The 20,860-nt window shown below is 34.3% G+C and overlaps 2 protein-coding genes across 7 annotated transcripts; both read right to left on the bottom strand.

The window, feature by feature from the left end:
• Positions 1 to 1,720: 1,720 nt before the first annotated feature.
• Positions 1,721 to 9,149, bottom strand: LOC112723015 (pyruvate, phosphate dikinase 2). Its single transcript, XM_025774234.2, has 20 exons — positions 8,856 to 9,149; positions 8,482 to 8,773; positions 6,698 to 6,754; positions 6,339 to 6,572; positions 6,110 to 6,247; positions 5,748 to 5,910; positions 5,372 to 5,607; positions 5,163 to 5,291; positions 4,889 to 5,068; positions 4,663 to 4,800; positions 4,381 to 4,545; positions 4,143 to 4,304; positions 3,959 to 4,048; positions 3,514 to 3,830; positions 3,254 to 3,383; positions 2,961 to 3,089; positions 2,656 to 2,793; positions 2,494 to 2,571; positions 2,278 to 2,369; positions 1,721 to 2,193 (listed from the first exon to the last, which is right to left on the bottom strand). Exons 2-20 carry the CDS (start codon positions 8,731 to 8,733, stop codon positions 2,151 to 2,153), a joined length of 2,871 nt encoding a protein of 956 aa, XP_025630019.1. The 5' UTR covers positions 8,734 to 8,773; positions 8,856 to 9,149; the 3' UTR covers positions 1,721 to 2,150.
• A 1,402-nt stretch (positions 9,150 to 10,551) lies between these two features.
• Positions 10,552 to 14,970, bottom strand: LOC112723013 (putative E3 ubiquitin-protein ligase RF298). 6 transcript variants are annotated; one of them, XR_003163007.3, is made up of 4 exons: positions 14,787 to 14,970; positions 12,074 to 14,219; positions 11,845 to 11,983; positions 10,552 to 11,762 (listed from the first exon to the last, which is right to left on the bottom strand). XR_003163007.3 is itself a non-coding variant. In XM_025774232.3 (3 exons), the coding sequence occupies exons 2-3, from the start codon at positions 14,207 to 14,209 to the stop codon at positions 11,389 to 11,391; spliced, it is 2,157 nt and encodes a 718-aa protein (XP_025630017.1). In that variant the 5' UTR covers positions 14,210 to 14,219; positions 14,787 to 14,970; the 3' UTR covers positions 10,552 to 11,388. The 6 variants fall into 6 exon arrangements, 5 of the variants coding, with proteins under 5 accessions (XP_025630017.1, XP_025630015.1, XP_072063665.1 ...); XM_025774232.3 differs by lacking the exon at positions 11,845 to 11,983 and having other exon boundaries at positions 10,552 to 11,409; XM_025774230.3 differs by lacking the exon at positions 11,845 to 11,983 and having other exon boundaries at positions 10,552 to 11,393.
• Positions 14,971 to 20,860: the final 5,890 nt, after the last annotated feature.

Raw genomic sequence — 20,860 nt, 5'->3', positions numbered from 1 at the left:
GTATTTGTAACGTATATTGCTGAGTTATGGCCGAGGTGTGACGTGTGATGCCGAGCTTTGTAGGTGTAACGACCATATCACATACTATACACATCATGCTTTTTTATCTTCTCCCTAAACAAATCCAACCCAAACTTACATATCGTTGCTTGAATTTTATCACCCTGCAAAACATTTTGAAACCCAAAAAACCAAAACTTGTTAGAAAGGCATTAAAAACAATCACTCATTTAATACCTATTCATCTTGCAAAACCATCTCCAAGCTAAACACCTCATTCTGGTTCCACTGGCTGGGAAACTCATATAATCGGGCAACACCCATGACCAACGACCAAGTAAGCTAAGCTTGGTTGGATTGATGTCTCTGATCAAGTCTGTCTTTGCAGCCATTCTTTGCACTCTAAAACTGCTTTCAAGCAAAAGTTCTGCCAGATATAATTAACAATAAATTTATATTTTTCATATAACCTGTACCATTCTAATATTTATATAGAGTTGTTCCTCTATCAATGAATGGAATGAGCAAGAAAAATTGGGATTTTTAAAGAACTCCGGTGAACGCCAAAGTGAGATGTCTAAAATCCAATCCTTTATTAACCGTAGGTCCTTACACATGGGCAGAAAGATATGCTACTTGCATCTGAAATTCAATTTTGCTAAGACCTCTGACCAACGAAGCCATCACCTTTGCACTTCTTTCGGAGGGAACACTTTCACTGGGATGTTACTTTGGCGACCAGCCCTGCTGAAAGATGGCAATTTTTTTTTGGATGGTAACACTGTTGGTGGACGATTTTTGGAGGCTTCTTTATGCATAAGCCGATGCTTTTTTGCATTCTCATCCTAATGGAGGAAATACTATTCATGACGTGTCATCACCTCTGAAACTTTAGAGTTGGGTGTTTTTAGTGGGAACATTGTTCAAGCCTCGTATATTGAACTTTTTAACTGTTATATTATAAATAGATGTACACTTTTCTCAAAAGGTGAAAAGCACGTTCAAAATCTGGAACACTTCAATTTTTGTTTTGACTATTTTTTTTTCTATAAATGCATAAGTGATTTTGTACTTAAATTCACATGTACAAGAAACAACAAATCCTAGCTTCTTCATTTCTTCCTTCTACCAATCCTATCCTTCATACATGTTATTATTTTATTTATGAAATTTTTATTGTTTTTCTTTATGATTTTTTTTCTTTTATTTATTATTTATATGTTTGTTAATTTTTTTTATTTGACATTATACATTTTTATAATTGTCATTCTTGTATATTATATTTATTATTATTTTTTTATAATATAATTTATTGATCCTATTAGATAGAGTAAATTAAAGAAAAAAAATTAACCATAAATAATAATAGTAGTGAAAAATTATAAGGTACTAAAAAAGAATAATAAAAGTTCTAGAAAAAAAATTATATAAAAAACATATTAAAAAAATATAAAAAATTAAATATACTTAAAAAATAATATTATAATTTAATAGTATATCCTTTTTTAGTAATTATCTATCTAAAAGTAATTTTAACTAATATTATCTAAATAATATTTATTTTATCAAAATCAATTTTAGTATAGAATTACCAAACATAAATCATGTTGATATAAAGTTATTCTAACAAAAATTAATTCTATAAAATCACTTTTATTCAATAGTATGGCAAAAATCAATCCAAACACACAAGTTAGTTATTTGGAGTTCATTCGGAAGATACACAAGAATTTATCAGAGATTTTATTAGTATGGATACAGTCGAACATGTACAAGAATTTCACAGAATCACTTATTTTTTGACAACATATAGCTATTTGTCAGTACTATTGTCTTGTGCACCAAATATATTGTAGGCACATTTTGCAATCAAATTCTGAGAGAAACATTGTTGTAACTTGTGAGAATCTTTGTACACAATGTTTCTCTCATTCTTTTTCGTTTTTCAAAAACATATTTCCTTTTTCTTTCTACTTCTATATGTATGTCAGTGGCCATTTTATCTGACCTCATATACAGATATCCATTTTTGATGTACATGGACTTATTCACTATTATAAACAATAAATAACAATTATTTACAGTTATAAGAGAGTCATGCCCTGAAAGTTAGCCATTCAACCCTCTCTTAAACCAGATTAACAAATTTCTTAAACTGCAACTTGAGCTGCTGCAAGCCTAGCAATTGGAACCCTGCAAGTGTCCTCAAATTTCAGTTTGGTGATTGAATCTAAATCTCTAATTTATTTTTATATAATATGGAACTAAAAATCTGACCTAAAAGGAGAGCATGAGACATAGTCAAGACCAATTTGAGCAAAGAATGCAACAGAAGATGGCTCCCCACCATGCTCTCCACATATTCCAACCTGATAAACCAACTCAAGGTGTTAATTGCTGCAGCAATTTGATGAGGTCTAATAATTCATAGAATAGAACAGCTACATGCTTCTAGTTCAAAAATCTCTATCAGTCAGTTACTCCTAGACTTACCTTTAAGTTTGGTCTGACAGCACGACCCTTTTCTGTGCAAAGCTTGATGAGTTGACCCACTCCTTTTTGGTCAAGTACCTAATATTATTGTCAACAGTTTCAAAAATTCAGCAACCATCTTTCATATATCATCAATGAGCAAATAACCTTTAGACAACTAACCTCAAATGGATCACTCTGCAGAATGCCGCTTGATAGGTAAATCGGAAGAAATTTTCCAACATCATCTCTACTGTACCCAAATGTCATTTGGGTAAGGTCATTGGTTCCAAATGAAAAGAACTCAGCTTCATCAGCAATCTAGAAGAATGGATAATAAAATTAGCAAGTTTAAATAAATAATTAAACAGAACAAATTATACTCTTTAACTATGTTTCTTTCCCACATTCTAAAGTAATAACAAGTAACTACATGTTAGAATCTTAATGTGATTCTTCAAGTAGAGACAAAAGGAGTTTGTTTTTACCTCATCTGCAACTAGTGCAGCTCTGGGAACTTCAATCATTGTTCCAACCTTGTAGCTTAAAGAGGAACCCATCTCAGAGAAAACTTTCTCAGCAACATTCCTTATTAAACTCACTTGATGCCTTAATTCCTGCCAATAAAATAAAATAAAATAAAATAAAATCTGGGCTTATATGATTAAGATGATAATGAAACTATGGAAGTTTCCTCATAAATTTTAGGCTTAATGATGCACGTAGACAAAACTGAAGAACATGCAAACTGGAAAGAGATAAGGTGGAGTAAGGATCATGCCTGAGGTGTACCAATAAGTGGAACCATTATCTCAGGAAGGACTTTAATGCCATGGTTACTCACTGAAACAGCAGCTTGGAAGACTGCACGTGCCTGCATCTCAGTTAATTCAGGATATGATATTCCCAGCCTGTTGACAGAACCTCAATGGTCACATACAAATTATTGTAAAATCAATGCATAAATTGTGGACATTGTTACTTCATTTTCTAGAGTTCATTTCAATATGAATTTGTCATGCACAAGAAGGAAATGCAAACCTGCAGCCACGAAAACCAAGCATGGGATTCACTTCTGAGAGTTTTTCAATCCTAGAGAAGATTTCTTCTTCCTTCATGCCTGTCTCAGAAGTTAGCTCACTGACAATGTGCTCCAAGTCACCCTCCGGAAGAAACTCATGAAGCGGAGGATCCAACAATCGGATTGTCACCGGGAGACCATCCATTGCTCGGAAAATTCCCTCGAAATCTGATCTTTGATAAGGTAGCAAAAGGTCAAGTGCAGCTTTCCTTTGTTCCGGTGTGATGGCCATTATCATCATTCTCACAGCCTTTATCCTCTCGTCCGAAGCAAAAAACTGAAACTCACCAAAACCAGTAGAAAACCACATCATTTGTTACTACTTTTGAGTAAAATTTGTTATGAATATCCAAAAATTAGGTTTAAAATTAAAAAGATTAAATCATATATGAATATTTTATGTACCATGTGTTCTGTCCTGCATAGTCCAATTCCCTGAGCACCATTCTGTCTTGCTGTTAATGCATCTTCCGGTGTGTCAGCATTTGCCATTACCTGACAGACAACAGCAAATAAAAGAATATTCAAGAAAGGAGATTCTTTGATTCAACTCAACTAATGAAGCATGTAAAGCATACTATGCACCCACCTTCAGATGCCTTATTTCATCAGCCCAAGACATGAAGGTTGCAAGGTCATCACTTAGTGCCGGAGGCGAAAGTGGCTGCTTACCTAGTATCACCTCACCGGTGGATCCATTCAGTGATATCCATTCACCTTCCGGAATCACTGTATCACCAATTACAACAACCTGCATTTTCAGTTGAGAGATTATACCAACAGCATGATGGCCATTTAATATGCTTCTACCAAAGGAAAGCCTTTACCTTCTCAATATCATTTACGAGGACATCAGAGCAGCCAGACACACAACACTTTCCCCATCCGCGAGCTACAACGGCAGCATGAGATGTCATACCACCTCTAGCTGTCAAGATTCCAGAAGCTGCATGCATACCCCCTACATCCTCTGGACTTGTCTCTGTCCTCACCTTGAATAAATAAAATAGGAATGAAACTCCAATCTTACACTAAGAAGCATTTCACCTAAAACTTTTCATAATCTTGATAGATAAAAAAAATGATTGCGTGATAATAAAGAGGGATACCAAGATGACACTCTTTCCTTGTGCATGCCATTCTTCAGCATCATCAGCAGTGAGCACAACCTGCCCTACTGCAGCTCCAGGGGATGCAGGTAAGCCGGTAGCTATCACGTTGTCCTTGTAAGCAGATGGATCCTCAAACTAACCAGACAAACTAAAATCAATTAAGAACACTTGATCATCATCTTAAATGTGAATCTAGTAATTGTAACTACAACTAAGTATATACTTGTGGGTGGAGAAGCTGATCAAGATGCCTTGGCTCTACCATCTTGATTGCAGACCGAATATCAACAAGCCCTTCATTAACCATGTCTACAGCTATTTTAACAGCACCTTTGCCAGTACGCTTTCCACTTCGACATTGCAACATCCACAACCTATTTTCTTGAACTGTGAACTCAATATCCTGAATTGTAGGTTAAAGCAATTCCATAAAATTTCCAGGAAGTAAGAGAAGCATGCAAAACAATATGGCCTATCTATGGAGAGTGAATTTTTACCATCATATCCTTGTAGTGCTTCTCCAGAATTTTGCAATTCTCCTCAAGTTCCTTGTATGCTTCGGGCATGCAATTTTTCATAGTCTCCAAATCTTCAGGTGTCCTGATTCCAGCAACTACATCCTCTCCCTATTTGGGGGGTTGAAAAGATCAGCAAAATAAGTGCATGAAAGTTGCATAACTAGTGTATCATATCATAAATCATGTACCTGAGCATTAATCAGAAACTCTCCATAGAGTTTCTTTTCTCCAGTACTTGGATTTCTAGTGAACAAGACACCAGTTCCAGAAGTCGTCCCCATGTTACCAAACACCATAGTTTGAATGTTCACAGCAGTTCCCTTTAGTCCATTTATTTGATTAATGCTCCTGTACTTAATAGCCCTTGGGCTATCCCAAGAATTGAAAACAGCTTTCACGGCTAGCTCGAGCTGCTTCTTCGGGTCTGCAATTGGTTAATAAAACTTAAGATGGGTGCATATAGTTTTTTCTTACAAAAAATTTATGATGAGAGGGAGTTTGAAATGAAGGTGACGACCATGAGAATATATAACAAACAAATCGTGATGGAGTTGCATTCAGCACCTGAGGGAAAATTTTCTCCATTGGCTTCAAGGTAGACATTCTTGTACTGCTCAACCAGATCTTTGAGATCAGATGCTGTTAGATCAGTGTCAAGTTTGGCACCTTTTTTGTTCTTTAGATTTTCTAACTTCTCCTCAAACAACGAATGTGGAATGCCCAAAACCTCAATATAACACAAAAGAACAATTAGAAAATATGGAAAAACACAATGCTTCTTGTTCCACTTTTAGAGAAGGGGGAATTGATACTAGCTTTTAATATTGTAATTTGGACTTCAGTTGCTAAAGCATTGTTAGCAATCTATAAAGAAAGCTAAAACAACGTGCATTTTTACACAGAGTGTAAAAGAATTGACTACTCACAACATCTCCAAACATGTCTAAGAATCGTCTATATGAATCGTAAGCAAAGCGCTCTCCACTCTTTGCAGCCAAGCCAGCAACGACTTCATCATTGAGTCCAAGATTGAGAACTGTGTCCATCATTCCAGGCATGGAAATCTTGAAAAGGTGGAGGAAACTAGTTAGTTATGTTTTGTTAGCACAGCATGAGAAAAGAACAAAACAAGTATAAGAAAAGAATGATATTTACTGCAGCGCCAGAGCGGACAGAGAGGAGGAGAGGTCTAGAAGGATTCCCAAGAGAGGCCGCCATCTCTGCTTCCACAAAAGTGAGGCCTTCAAGTATCTCATCCCAGAGGCCATCAGGTAACTTCTTGCCATTGTGCTGATATTCTTGACAAGCTTCCGTTGATATCGTTAGTCCCGGAGGAACTGACAATCCAATGGTTGCCATTTCTGCCAGGTTTGCCCCCTTTCCTCCCAACTATTGCATATCATTCACACACATGCAGATCAATTCAAAGGAAAACAAAAGCAGTCATGGAAAAAAGAAAGCAGGCATCCCTATTTTGTTGAATGTAAACAAATGTGAAGACAAAGAATACTTGCCAAGGATTTCATGGCCTTGTTTCCTTCACTTCTGCCCTTGCCAAATGTGAATACACGCTGTTTAAACAAAAGCACAGAAAATTTTTACTCCAGCTTCAATAAAAAATAGATGTTACATTCTAAATGCTTAGGGAAAATCATAGTTGAACACCACTCTTACACCTCTTTTTACTTGTTAGTAATGTGTGAAAACTTCTAAAAGGTTTATGACAATTTGCCTTTGTATACGTGATCTGACATTCTTAAAAGTTTTCAACTTCAAACTCTGTCTGATTATTGTCTGGGAGTAAGGGAATAGCACATTGCATATGGCTGTTATGACCGTTAGGATTAGTTACTGAATCCGACATGTATAATGCAACTTCGGTTAAAACAAAAATTGAGAAGCTTGGTCAAAGTTAAACAATGCTTAGTTAAATAAATCAAATATCAGCATAACTGTATAAGTAGGGCTGGCAATACATACCCTACCCTACCCACACCCCATATATAACACCTATTTTATAAAAGTTAGGTATATAGTGAAGGAGATGAGAGTTGAATCCAAAGACTCCCTCATGTAATAACTTGCAACAAGTGAGTAACCACTAAACTAGTTAGTTAATTTAGTAATTTGAATCATTAGTTCTTTATGTTTTATTTTATTAATATGTATGAAATTTGGAATGATTGAATTTTATATTTGTTTTGAAAAAATCTTATATTTCTGCGAGTAGGGTAGGGTTTAGAACTTTAGGTGCGGATAAGGTTAGAGTTGAGAGATTCTCAACCCGCCGCTAAAGTATGATAAAATTTAAATGAAATTTTCAACATAGAATTAGGGAATACCGTACTCTATCCATTACTAGCCCTATGTAATGATTTTAATTTTTATATGATGTCAACATATAAACATCAGTGACTCAGTGTCAGTGTTCAATTATATTAATTAAAATAACTAGTTTTTAAGGTTATTTCCAAATGATTAAGCATTTTCAAGATATTAAAAATTAGAAAAATTCTAGATGACCAATAGTTTTTCAGACAACATCAATTTTAAGAATATTTAAAATCTACATCACACAAAAGAAAATTGTTAATAGCGAGGGACGTAACCAAAAATTTTCACAGCCTCACGGACCAAGTTGGGCCTCGTATTAGGACATTTTGTGGTAAAGAAGGAAAATTGGCCCACTAATTGCGTTATTGTCCCAACAACCCAACATTACATGCTCAGCAAGTCACGAAAATCACTTGACCAAATAACCGCAGTTGGCCAACCCACTGGTGCGATTTTCATTACACAAATGTAAAAAGGTGGAACATTATTAAGGAAGTAATCATATTTAAAAAAATTATTACATGGTACTACTGAGTTAAGAAGCATTAAAGTGCTGAGTAGTCAAGATCATTAGTATCTTAATCTTTTAACCAGCAGTGTTTTATTCAAATCTTAAAAATAATTTAGTACTTAATTAAAAAATGTTTTAGAACAAAAAAAAAAAAAAACACACCAATTGTTATTATTATTAGTATTAGTAAATCAAAAATACTATTTGCACATTAAAAATAGCTACTAAAATCAGTTGATTTATATTTGTGTATAAATATATATATAATTTAATTTATTTTTAATATGTATTTTAAATTTTTATGTATATTGACTATATTTTATATTAGTAATTAATTTTGGTGTATACTTAATACTGGTTGTTAGTGAATTGAATAAGGTATTAAAGTAGCAAGTGAATATTGATGATTATTGTGGTAATTAGAGGAAAGAATGAATGGATGGTACTACGTACCTTTTTGGTTGTGGGTGGGGTAAGGATAACTTGTCCACGTATTGCAGGGTAACGTGATGATCCTGTTGATGATGATGATGAGTTGGATCCAAAGCACAACAACTGCAACTCCTCCTGCCACAGCACTACTCCTCTGCTGGTGCTTCTTTTCCCATAGAACAGTAGCTCCCTCTTCTTCTTATTGTTATTACTGCAAACATCTGGTGTACTCCTTATCAGTATTCCCTTCCCTATGCCTACCGAGGAACACATCTTTTTCTGATCTTTCTCACTTCAATTTCCCCTTCCTTCTCTGTTGCATTCATGCGCATATACATGCATGTAAATACATATATTACTGCATACTGATTATATCATGAAATCAAATCACGTACCTGAAGATAGAATGAATGAATATAACAAAAAAGAGAGTAGTTGAGAGCTGAGTAATTAGTAAAGCAGCTTCTCAAAATGAAAAATGTCAGTTGTGTTTTATTTTCCTCGCTATTTATGTGTTTAATTTTATTAATTATAACTCAGTAACAAAAAGAATGTAAAATAATTCAAAATTATAATGTATGATGAGAAATGAGTGGACGATATTCCGGATTGGAGCTAAGTCGCCATCAAATTGAACTTAATAGTAACACTAACGCTATTATTTTGTGTCTTAAAAATATTTTTATGCTAAAATCAATTGTTAATATATTTATATATAAATATATATAATTTAATTTATTTTTAATATTTATTTATATTTTAATATATATTTTATATTAATAATTGATTTTAGTATATATATATATATATATATATATATATATATATATAACATAATTGTATGTGTCCTTTCTTTGATTTTTCATTTTATTGAATGACCAACTTTACCCATTCCTGGTCCGTCTCGCGGTTTATGGCACACATACGACAATTCTTAGAAAATCATACAACTTGTCGCTTTCAAGTTTCAATGGCTACCCTCTTCTCCTACTTCTTTGCTTCTCCTCCTTTTTTGTTTCTTCCAAAAACAAAATACTACTATGAAAATTATGTTTTTTCAGCTCTTCACGTACCTTCTTCCGATTTAAAACTTTTGACACCACAAACATCTTGCAGTAGATATAATAAAACTAAAAATGTAATTCTAATATATTTGCAAAATTTTGTAAAGGCATTCGATTTTTACTCTATTATTTTAAAGCCTTAATATATATATTACAACTGTTTTCGGAAATTAATATAGCTGGATAAAGAAGGAAATTGTTTTATATTAACAAACAATTCAACTTCGACAAACTAATAATATTATTGGAATGGTTAAATGTTTAATTTCCTTTCTAAAATAATGTGAATAGATGTGGCTGAGTACATCTCTCGTATCACTTCATAATTTCCCTAAAGAACCTTCTAGACAGGTATGGGTTCTATATTTTTCTCCAAATATTTCCATCCACATCTATTACTCTATTTATCTTTATTAATTATTTTTTTCTAATTCTATTTTATTATTAATAGTTTTATAGATTTTTAAAACGCCTAGGAAGCAGTGAAAATAAATGGTCGGTAAACTATGGCATAAACAAAACATAATTTTATACAGTTACTTTTCTTCACTGTTATGATTTATGAATGTTATAAGAAATTTAAAATAAATAATATGGACATATTATAAGATTTTATAATTTATAATTGTGTCTTTGGCCTTAACCATGTGGCATCCTTTTAATTACATTTCTTGAGTTTCATGGGTCCTTTAATTTTTTTTAGATACTCTAGAGTGAAGGAAAAAAGTTTTCATGTATTATGCATCACTTAATAAAACATAACAGTTAAGTCAAAAAATGATCGCTTGTGTGAAATATGCAATTATGCATAATCTTGATTTTGAAGTTCACATTCTATGATCGCTGCTTGAATCATGAAGGCCATTCATGTAGACAAAAATATTGGGTGGCACATGTAGCTATATTCTCCATTAATGTTGTCAATAGGAAGTCATAATCATTGATCAAATATTCTGACATTCAGCAGATATGAATCACTTATATTCACCTTCTTATGTTTAATAAAATAGCACATGAACACACAGGATTGAGAAAACAATAGTGTATATATATAACCAATAGGTATAATTTCTTCTGCATATTTATTTACTTTAGCATCATATCACAGTAACAAGCTAAGGAAGGCAAGTGCACCTTCTCAAGAATAACATCAAAACAGAAGAGGAGAAAAAACAGAACCAACCAAAAATCAACCTTGCCATTGAAAGCAGCTTAATGTATCAACCAACTGTTGAGATGCATGATTAGAATGCTTTATTCATTCTGGAGTCCCATAGACATTATTCAAAACTCTCAACTCGCTCAAAGTATAAATAAATAAATAAATAAATATTATGTATGTGTATACCGTACGGCGATACGCCGCTGGATCGGGCTCCTGCAAGAAGGGCAATCTTGCATACCTTGCTTTTCATGGAGCTCATTGCATGTTGTGCAAACAACCTGATGTGCACAGGGAAGGAAGACCACGGACATCTCCTCCGAAAGGCACATCACACACTCGCGTTCGCGTTTAACCCCACCGGATGTCACTGAGTAGTCGCTGACTAGCTCCCTTATAAAAGAATTCCGGGGCCCTCCCATGGCTGCAACATTTTTGAGGTCGGCGAACCTGCCAGCATAGCTTCCATCAATGCCCATCCTCAGTGCAGCGATCTTGGAAGAGTCGGTCTTCAACCTCAGCTGTGCAATTTCCTTTTCAAGTTTATGGATATCATCTCTGTACTTGAGCAGATTTCTCTCCGCTTTCAATTTGATCATATCCTCTTTGGATTTTGCTGACTCCTCAATCTGTTCTCTTTCCTTTTTTATAGAAATGGCCTGTAGAAGAAGTTCTTCTTTCGCCTTCGCTTCTTGCTGCCATCTAGCCTGTGTGATATTTGCCCTTTACGATGAGAACATAACAAGAAATAAACTCATTCAACACCCATAAAGAGTCAAGAGTGGTTGCATTGTGGAACCTCGCAATGGTTCATGTGTACAAAACAATTTGATCATGTTTCACTTGACAATAAGGATGAGTATCACAAATACAAGATAAACAGGATCTTCAAGGAAAAGGAAAACAAACAAGGTGCAAGGAAACACAAGTTTAAGGAGTCATCTTAAAATCTACGCATCCGTTCTTCACCTTCTAAATGGAGAAAAGCCGATAATACCTCGATAGCTAACATGATGGCATGAAGAAAATTTGTTTCAGACCCATATCATTTAATATACATGCAGTACTCACCCACTCTACATGGAAACATGATAATGGTCAACTCATGCAAACAAATGGATATCTAAAATAGGTGTTAACACAAGCCTATCTACTTACTGGTCTATGCTGAGAATAAAAATGAGACTGGAGGATCTTCAAAACAGAAAAACCCACTAATCACACCTTCATACAACCTTATTTCTTAAGAAAAAAGGTTGCATATTGGAGACACCGTGGTACATTAATACTGCACGAACTATGTTACAACAGTGAAGATACCAGGTGTTGTTTACAAAAATATAAGGGAACATTAGAGAAATTTTGGAACAAGATTAAAGTACTATACCTCAGCTTGTTCCTGTTGCACCTTAGATTGCTCTAGTTCCTGCAGCAGCTGCGCTAATTTACGTTTTTCGGTAACTAGCTCTTCCTGAAACAAGGATTTCTGTTTCTCCCAAGACTGAAACTTCATTTGGGTTTTCTTTTCCCTTTTTGAGACCTCCTGACAGCTTGCGGCAGTTTCTGCAGCACGTAGTTTAGCAGCCTCCATCTCTCTCCTTAAAGCAGCATTCTCAACCTCAAGCTTCCTAACAGCAGCATTAGCTCGCTCTACCTGTCCACTTGCTTTGCATAAGGCATTTTCCATCTCGGAAAGCTTCTTCAGAGTGTTTTCTTCCAGAGATTGTTTCTCTTTCTTAAGACGCTCAACTTCCTCTTTCTCTTGTCGAAGTGTCTTGAGCTCAGCCTTATCCTTACCCAGCCGACGAGCAGCCTGCATAACCTTTTGATTGGCCCATTCAGTCCATTCTTGAAGTTGATTTTGCAGCTCACGAACCCTTGGAACCAGCTTCAAAATCATTTCATCCTTTCTATCTTGTGGTACCCGTTGACCAAGGGGCTTGTCAGATGATAAACCCACATGACTACTACTAGGTGCCTCCTTATTGACGTAGACAGGTGCCGGAGAAGACTTGATTCTTGAAGACAATGAAAGAGAAAGATCAGTATCTGTAGCTGATAAAGGAGCTGGACTACTGAATGCAGGTAGAGTATTTGCTGCATGTACTGAATACGAAGTATTGGTCGATCTAGAGATGAGATCAGGAGCAGAATCCAACCGGAATGAAGTCGAGACAGATGGTCCGGCAGGGGATGAGAAATTAGCATTATTGTCTTGAATCACATCAACCCCCATTGCCTTACTTATCTGTAAGGATGCACTCTTTAAATTTATCGTAGAAGATTCTGACACAGATTTAAGTTTCTTATCCAAGATTAAACTACCAAAGCTACTCAGCTTCCCTCCTCTTGAAGACCCTTTGGATCCATAAGTCCGATAATTCTTTTCCACATGAAACGACTTTTGTCGAAGAACATAGTCCCTCTTGGTGCTGCCAGAATGGAACTTCCTAACATTCCCCCATTTTTCATCGACCAGGGGAGATTGAGATGTTGCAACAGTAGTAAAAGCTTTATTAACACAATCAGATCCAAAAGTGGTACCCCCATTCTCTAAGAGTCCACCACCAAGAACATGAGAATTCTTTGAGTTATTCATGCCAGGAATTCCCACCGCGAAGGGTTTCTTGGATTGAGAATTATGAGAACCTGCAGGAATCGATTTACAAGGATTTGGAAAACTGAACTCAGGAACTTTTATTTCTGCTGTTGATTGCAATTCCATTTGGCTAGATGAACCACCATCCATAGTGCCATCACTACCTAAACAACTTAAAGGGTCACCATCCATTGCACAAGCATGTGACACATTCATGTCGCAAATTAACAAACACCACATTGCATCGCCGATACTGAAGAATGGCCTAACCTCTCTAAGTACACAAACCAATTCAGCTAAGATATACTTCTCAAGCTGCACTAAATCTTCAAAATAGTGCTCGCGTGAAGGATCAATCTCTTGGCTGTTTCTAAGAAATGCTACAGCATTATCAATTATATTAGACTCAGTATCTTTATATCCATAGCAGATGCCAGACCTCAAGATGGCCTTAGTTGCAATTTCTTCTGTATATCCCAATGCAGCAATTTTTTTTATTGCACTCTTGAAAATGGTGTCCAAATTACTCAAGACAAGCTCTTCCAATTGGGCTTCAGTGAGATCATTCCAATCAGCATCGTTGAATTCATCTGCCTCGAGTCCTTCCTTTAGATGACTAGGCCCGACCTCAGATGCACTTCCAGGACTATACAACCCAAGATCAAGCTTCAATCCATCGGCAGAATGATCCTGGCTAATACTACACAGGTCACAAGCCGCGGCTTGCCCATGAGCCGGGGCAATTTCAAACTTCTCAGCAGAGAATTCATAACCAAGGCACTCACTTTGGGGTGAAGGAATAATCTTATTGGACTCCCCCAAAGGAGGATCAGCCCTGAATTTTCTCTTATTTCTACTTCCTTTTTCTTGGACAGAAACTGAAGGAGACATTTGACTGCTGCCACTGGCAACCAATGAAACCATTCTTAGACAGCTGCAGACAAAACCAAATAAACAACCAAAAAAGAAAGGAAACAGATGAAAAATATGAACACACTTATCAAGTTTTATCTAGTATCTATCCACAACCGCAATTCCAACATCAAGTTTCATGAATTCAAAAGCAATATGAATAACATCATTGATGAGGAAAATTCAGCAGCAATTCCACAACATTGTGCATAAAAAAAAAGTAATATAACTAGCACTGGATATCATATTTGTATGCATTAAATCCAGAAAATCAATCATTTCTGGATTTAACTATTAAGAACCGATGATTTCCAAAATTCTAGAAGGTTCAGAGTTCAGAGAATAATTGATGACGGATCAATCAGCTTCCACATATACGCAGTAATCTCGTCGAACAGAACATACCCGGAAAAGAAAAATTGGAAATTAAAAATACCCAAACGAATATCGGTACTCCAAATACAGCAACAGATCACAAAAACGATTAAAAAACATGTTTTTGAAAGATTATCCAAGCATACGGAGGCAGTCATAGGAAGAAGATCCCAAATACATGAGTTATAATCAGTACTACACGATCGATACGTACCCGATTGGAGCAAATTACCGAACAATCGATGGTACGATCGATCTTACACAATCGGACAATCACAAAGAAAATCTACACCTTTTCCCTATTTTTTTTCTTTTTTTAGTTTCCTTTTATTTTATTTGTGCTGATATGAGGGCCTTGGGAGCTTGATGGCTTTTATGTATTCAAGGTCTTCCTCCATCTTAGAAATAAGAATAAGTTAATAAATTAATAATAATAAATAAATAAATATTTTATTTTTCATATATTTATTTACCATAAGCTGCCACTCAAAAATAAAATTGTATCTTAATTAAAAAAAAATTTGTGTTAATTTATATATGTTGCCATCTATCTACATACTCTAAAACATGACTATGTAGCATGTGGTTGCATCACATGGAAGTGTTTGAAAGACATGCATATCAAAATTAATAGTGGCAAAGTGTAGACATGTAATGTTAAATTTGTTTTTTCCTTTCAACTTTTTAGTATAGAAAAGGTAAAATTAAGAATCACTTCTAAATCAAGGTTTGGGAAGTGTTGAAGGATGGGTTTGTTTGGTGTATTGGGAATTTAAAACAGAATTTTTGGTTTTCTAGCTGGAGGAGAGAAGGACGGTTATCTAACGAGATGGATTATGATCACATTTCTTATTAGAATCTCCGGATACAGGATATTTGGTCAGTTGGTAGGTAGTATTTGGATACTCTTTATTTTTCTTTATCTCAAAATCTAAAAGGTAATATTCTCTCTTACAATCCAGATGTGCAAGCAGGTCCGAAAGTAGGTTGGTATTGGTTTGGGTCTGCTGCCAAAGTCTATGACTCATGCAATGGTTATTTGTGGTTGTGTAAGAAGCTTTTTGGTTGGGAGGAGCGGGAGAATTGATTTTGGCTTTGGCGTCAGCTTGTTCCGGAAAAGCACAAATTTTTGGCTTGGTTGTGTCTTAAGGAGACTCTTCCTACTGCAAGTTTTCGCTTTAGAGAGGGATGTCGTCATCGGATAGGTGCCCAAGATGTCTTTTTAACCAGGAATCGGTTTTACATTGTATTCGGGATTGCCCAGAAGCTCAGCTTGTATGGCATAGGTTGGATATTTCTTGTCATCCTTTGGATTTGAAGAACTGGTTCTTGTATCATAGCAGAGAGTATCCGTTCAAGTTCTTTTCGGGACTTTGGTGGATATGGTGAACAAGGAATAATGACATTTTTAATCCTCATGAAACTTGGCCTCCGGAAAAAGTGATTTGTCTGGCATTAACTTCAAAAAAGGAGCTTAGGAATATTTTTGAATTACAACGTATGTCCTTTTCCTCTACTCTAAATGGTTTTTGGAATCCCCCATCCATTGGTACTTTCAAGATTAATTGTGATGCTAGTTAACTTGGTTCGGGTGATAGTGTGGTTTTGCTTGTGTTATTAGAGATTGTAATGGGAGTTGGCAAATGGGGTGTTTGGAAATGATTGAGAGTAATAGTATTCTTCAAGGGGAATTGTTTACTATTTGGAGAGGATATCTCTTAACTTGGGATGTGGATCAACGAGATGTTATTTGTGAGACGGATTGTGTAGAAGCATTTAATCTTGTTACTAATCACCAAGATGGTTTTGGATTTATTGATCCATTGGTGCTCAAAATAAGAGATATCATGCATTGGAATTGGCGTGTTGACTTTCGTTTGATTATGAGAGATGCAAACACGGTGGCAGATACTGTGGCAAAGATGGCAATGAAGTTACAACTTTCTCATGTAGAGCTTCCTTCACCTTGGGAGAAGTTTAAGAGTAGTCTTAAAAAGGATTGTCTCTCTATTTAAGCAGATCATTTGTTTTGTTTTTCTTTGTTTAGTTTATTTCTGTCACAAAAAAAAATCACTTCTAAATAAGCATGGTAGAAAAAGGAGATGAGATTTTAATAACAAATAAGAGATTAACCACTTATTATTATATCACAAACAATTTATCAATAGAGTAAATTGATAATTAAGTCTCTAAAATATTTGACTTTAAATTAATTAGTCTCTGAAAAAAATATTAATTTGGTTTTCAACGTAGTAAACGGTAAACATATGATATTTTTTTTTATCAATTTATCACGTAAAATTTAACTGTAGTGCTTATATGTACTGTTACCTACTGTGACGTGTTTATTTATGAAAGATTGTCACGCAGATAACAACTTTTGGAGTGAAACTTTACCTGTTTCGATAAGATTCGTGATAAATAGATAATAGTTGATAAAGGTTGTATAGAAACTCAAAAGATAATAAATATTTCATTGTCCAAAACAACATCGTTTCTATGCTCATGTAACAACAACAGAACACACACCACTGTAGATAACAAAATACATGTACAACTCCGTTTCGTTTTGCACTATCTATTAACAAAAGGACATACATATCCACCGTCTTTCTATGCTCATGTGTCAACAACAGAAGACGCACCACTATAGATAACAAAATACATGTACAACTCCGCTTCATTTCACACTATCTATTGACGAAAGAACATACATATCCACCGTCTGTTATCATGGAGGACCTAATTGTTACTTTTTTTTCTTAAAAAACTAACTAGTCCGAAGTCGAAATCCTTGATGATCTAATTGTCACTTTACTCGTATGAATATATTTATTATGGATCGGAGTATGGTAAAGTTTTTGTTCTATTTCAAATTTTGTAATTACAAAATGTGTAAAATAATGATGACAATCTTAATACATTATTTTCATTCTTGAAAAATCACTCAATCATTCTAATATAGAGTAAATAGTCAAATTGGTCTCTGAAAGATCACGTAATTTTCAGTTTGGTCCCCGAAAATTTTTTTTAATCAAATCCATCCCCTAAAGATTTTAGTTTAGTCACGTTAGTCCTTCCGACACTTTTCACATTGACGGAGTTAACAAAAACTGACATGGCACGTTAAATTACATATCAGCACACCCCTTTACATCCTAATTGACAGGCAGTATGATATCTTTATGAAATTTAGTCAAATCAGTCCCAAGTGAAAAACCCTACTCACAAAATGTTTAATCAACAAGAATGAAATCCTAACTCCAAAAATAATTTTCAATTCCAGCAAAAAACACAAACAAAAAATAGAATTTAACAATAGCACAATCCTAAAAAGAAGTTCAGCAACAAAAAAAGAAAAATTTCCATTCACAAAATCAAATTCTATGAAAAAAAAGCAAACATCAAAACCAAACAACAAACAAACATTAAAAATAAACAATGAACAGAAAAATTAATAGTCAGCAGACTCCTTTAATATTTAAAAAAAAACAGAGTCCTTGATCAACTTTCATGAATCAACAATGAACAAAATCCTAACCCCACAAACGGTTTTCAGTTTCAACAAAAAACACTACAAGAAACAAACTTTATCAATGGTACAATCCTAACAATAAGTTTAATAATCATGAAAAAATAAAACCTTAAACAATAAGAAAAATAGCCGTTGGTTCACGTCTTCGATCACTGCGCCGAAGCCACTCTTCAATGGTGAACTCGCAAACACATTGCGTCGGATGTGTGAATCGGCAATGATGATGAATGCTTCTTCATCTTCTCTTCAGTGACGTCGAAAAGGAAGTGAGAGGGAGAGTTTTGTGAGAGAAATAGAGACGTCGCACCGAATGCTTCAATCAACAACGATGATTAAGGCTTCTTTCAAAAGAAGGTGAGAGAGAGAGAAAGTTTTGTAAGAGAAACAGGGACGACACCGTTTCAATCACTATCTCTCACCCTTCCTTGTTGTCCTATGTGTGAAACGTAAACCAACCCTCACCGGAGAAGACGCACACAACACCCAACGTTTAATCGAAATCCAACCTGGTTTGTCTTCCAGTGAATGTCTTTGCTGGGTTCAGAGAGAAACAAAGAATACGAGTATTTTCAACTAAGTGAAAGAAGTGTGATTGAAGAATGAAGGGTAATCCATACAATGCTGTTTTGAGAAATCAGCTCTCCTTGACTTAAAATGGTGTCATTTTATATGATGAGGTGCAATTTCACATGACAGGTCAGCTTCTCATTAATGGTGTTAGCGAGGGAAGTGAAGGAAGGATTAACGTGACTAACTAAAAATCTTTTAAGGATGTATTTGATTAAAAAATCTTTTAGGAACCAAAATAGAGATCGTGTAATTTTCAGGGACCAATTTGACCATTTACTCTTCTAATATATAATCGTCTCATAATTTTTTTTAAGTGAGATAATTAATGAAATGAAAAATAAAAGATATAATCAATCACTTTTAAATCAAGATAATAAATTACACATGATAAAATATTATAAATTTAATAATGATAAACACTACTTTATGTTATCATTTACCAATCTATTTAATTTAGAGAAAAATTTTTTTATTGTTATTGTGATTTTGAAGAGACTATAAGATCATCAACATGTGATGAGGACTAAGGATGAAGAAGATGGTGGTCGGTGGAAATCTCTTCCTTGTTAGGGATTAAACATCAAAATTAAACTCGAGCTATCCTAAGTCAATTATAGTGTTCCATGACCACCATGCCTAAAGCCTCTAGGTGAAGTGACATTTTAATTGGATTTTTTTCTAAAATAAAATTAAAAAAATAATTATTTTTTAAAATTTAATTTTTTAACTTTAATTTTTTAAATACGATTTTTTTATTTAGAGCAAGTTTGTCGCACCCGGATGAACTCTATAATTTTTATAGAGTTTGTCTAATTCCTAGCGAACTTCATTTTAAATTCTAAAAAAAATGGCTAACTCAAATTCTTATACTGCAACCATTATCATAGTCTCCAAATTACATAAGAATACACAAGAGTATACAATAATAAGTTATATTTTAATGGGAAAATAATATTTTTTTTAATTTATAATGAAAAAATCATTATTAAATATGGTTTATTCTCGTGTATCTGTGTATTTTTGGAGACGATGATAATAGTTGTCATTGGTGCCGGCGATATTAAAGAAGTCATGCTTGTTATTTGTGTACTTTTGTGTACTCCTATATACTGTTGGAGACAATGATAATGACTTAAAAATTGAAATTTTTAAAAATTTGGAAGAAGTTCTGCCGGAGGTGCGGCAAACTCACTCTAACAAAAAAAATCGCATTCCTGAAATTAAAGTTGAAATATTGGGTTTGAGAAAATAATTTTTTTATTTTATTTTAGAAAAAATCTCCATTTTAATTTTATTATCTCGTTTACAAGAATAGACTTCACTTCTAACTAATAACATGATAAATTTTTCTCTTATTTAATTAGATCAACAATTATAATTACAAAGAAGAGAAGAGAGAAAGTAAAATTTTTAAATTTTGTTGGTTTTTACTGTATTATCCAATTCCATAGGACAAACACTAATCCGTCGAGAATATAGGTTTTATTTAAGGGGTTGTCGCTGACCAATGAGTTACCGCAACCTACAAACAGATAGGATTTGAATCTCCGACACTTATTTAAGAGAACTAGTAAACTAACAATTAAACCAACTCAAGTTGAGTTTTAAACTTTAGCTAATATAAAAATATACGTAAAATAAATGGACTTTCTATCCGGATTTTTTATTTAAATTAATTAAAAAATATTTTATTTACTGAAATAAATAATTTTAAAAATTATTACGAAAATACGTAGGATGACTTATCTCGTTTATACTAAGACAGTGCGTGTGACACGTATATATCTCGTTTATAGTGTAAACAAGATACGTGTTAAACTATAACATTTACAATGTAAACGAAATACAGTAAGACAAATTTCTAACAGCTATAAAAGGATGTGCAATCATTGGCATTCTTCACAAGCATTTATTATCTTCTTCTCCTCTATTTTTCTTCCATAAAAATAGGCAAAAATGTCTAGTAGTAACAGATATGTGGTTGTTTGTATGTATCCTAATTGTCGTATGAGAAACAGTAACAATGGAGTAGTTGAGTTAAGAAAATAAATAACACATTGATGATGACAAACAAGTTGATTTGGGTTGATAATCCAAGTAGTTTTTTATTATGTGGCTTAAGCGTGCAGGCTCAGATGAATATTGCTATAGCCTAAATAATTGAAACAAAGTGATCACAAGGA

This window comes from Arachis hypogaea, chromosome 11 (assembly GCF_003086295.3).
Source record: "Arachis hypogaea cultivar Tifrunner chromosome 11, arahy.Tifrunner.gnm2.J5K5, whole genome shotgun sequence".
Taxonomy (NCBI): Eukaryota; Viridiplantae; Streptophyta; class Magnoliopsida; order Fabales; family Fabaceae; genus Arachis; species Arachis hypogaea.
Note: the sequence above shows the minus strand (reverse complement) of the source record. Positions and strands in the feature narration are given on the sequence as shown.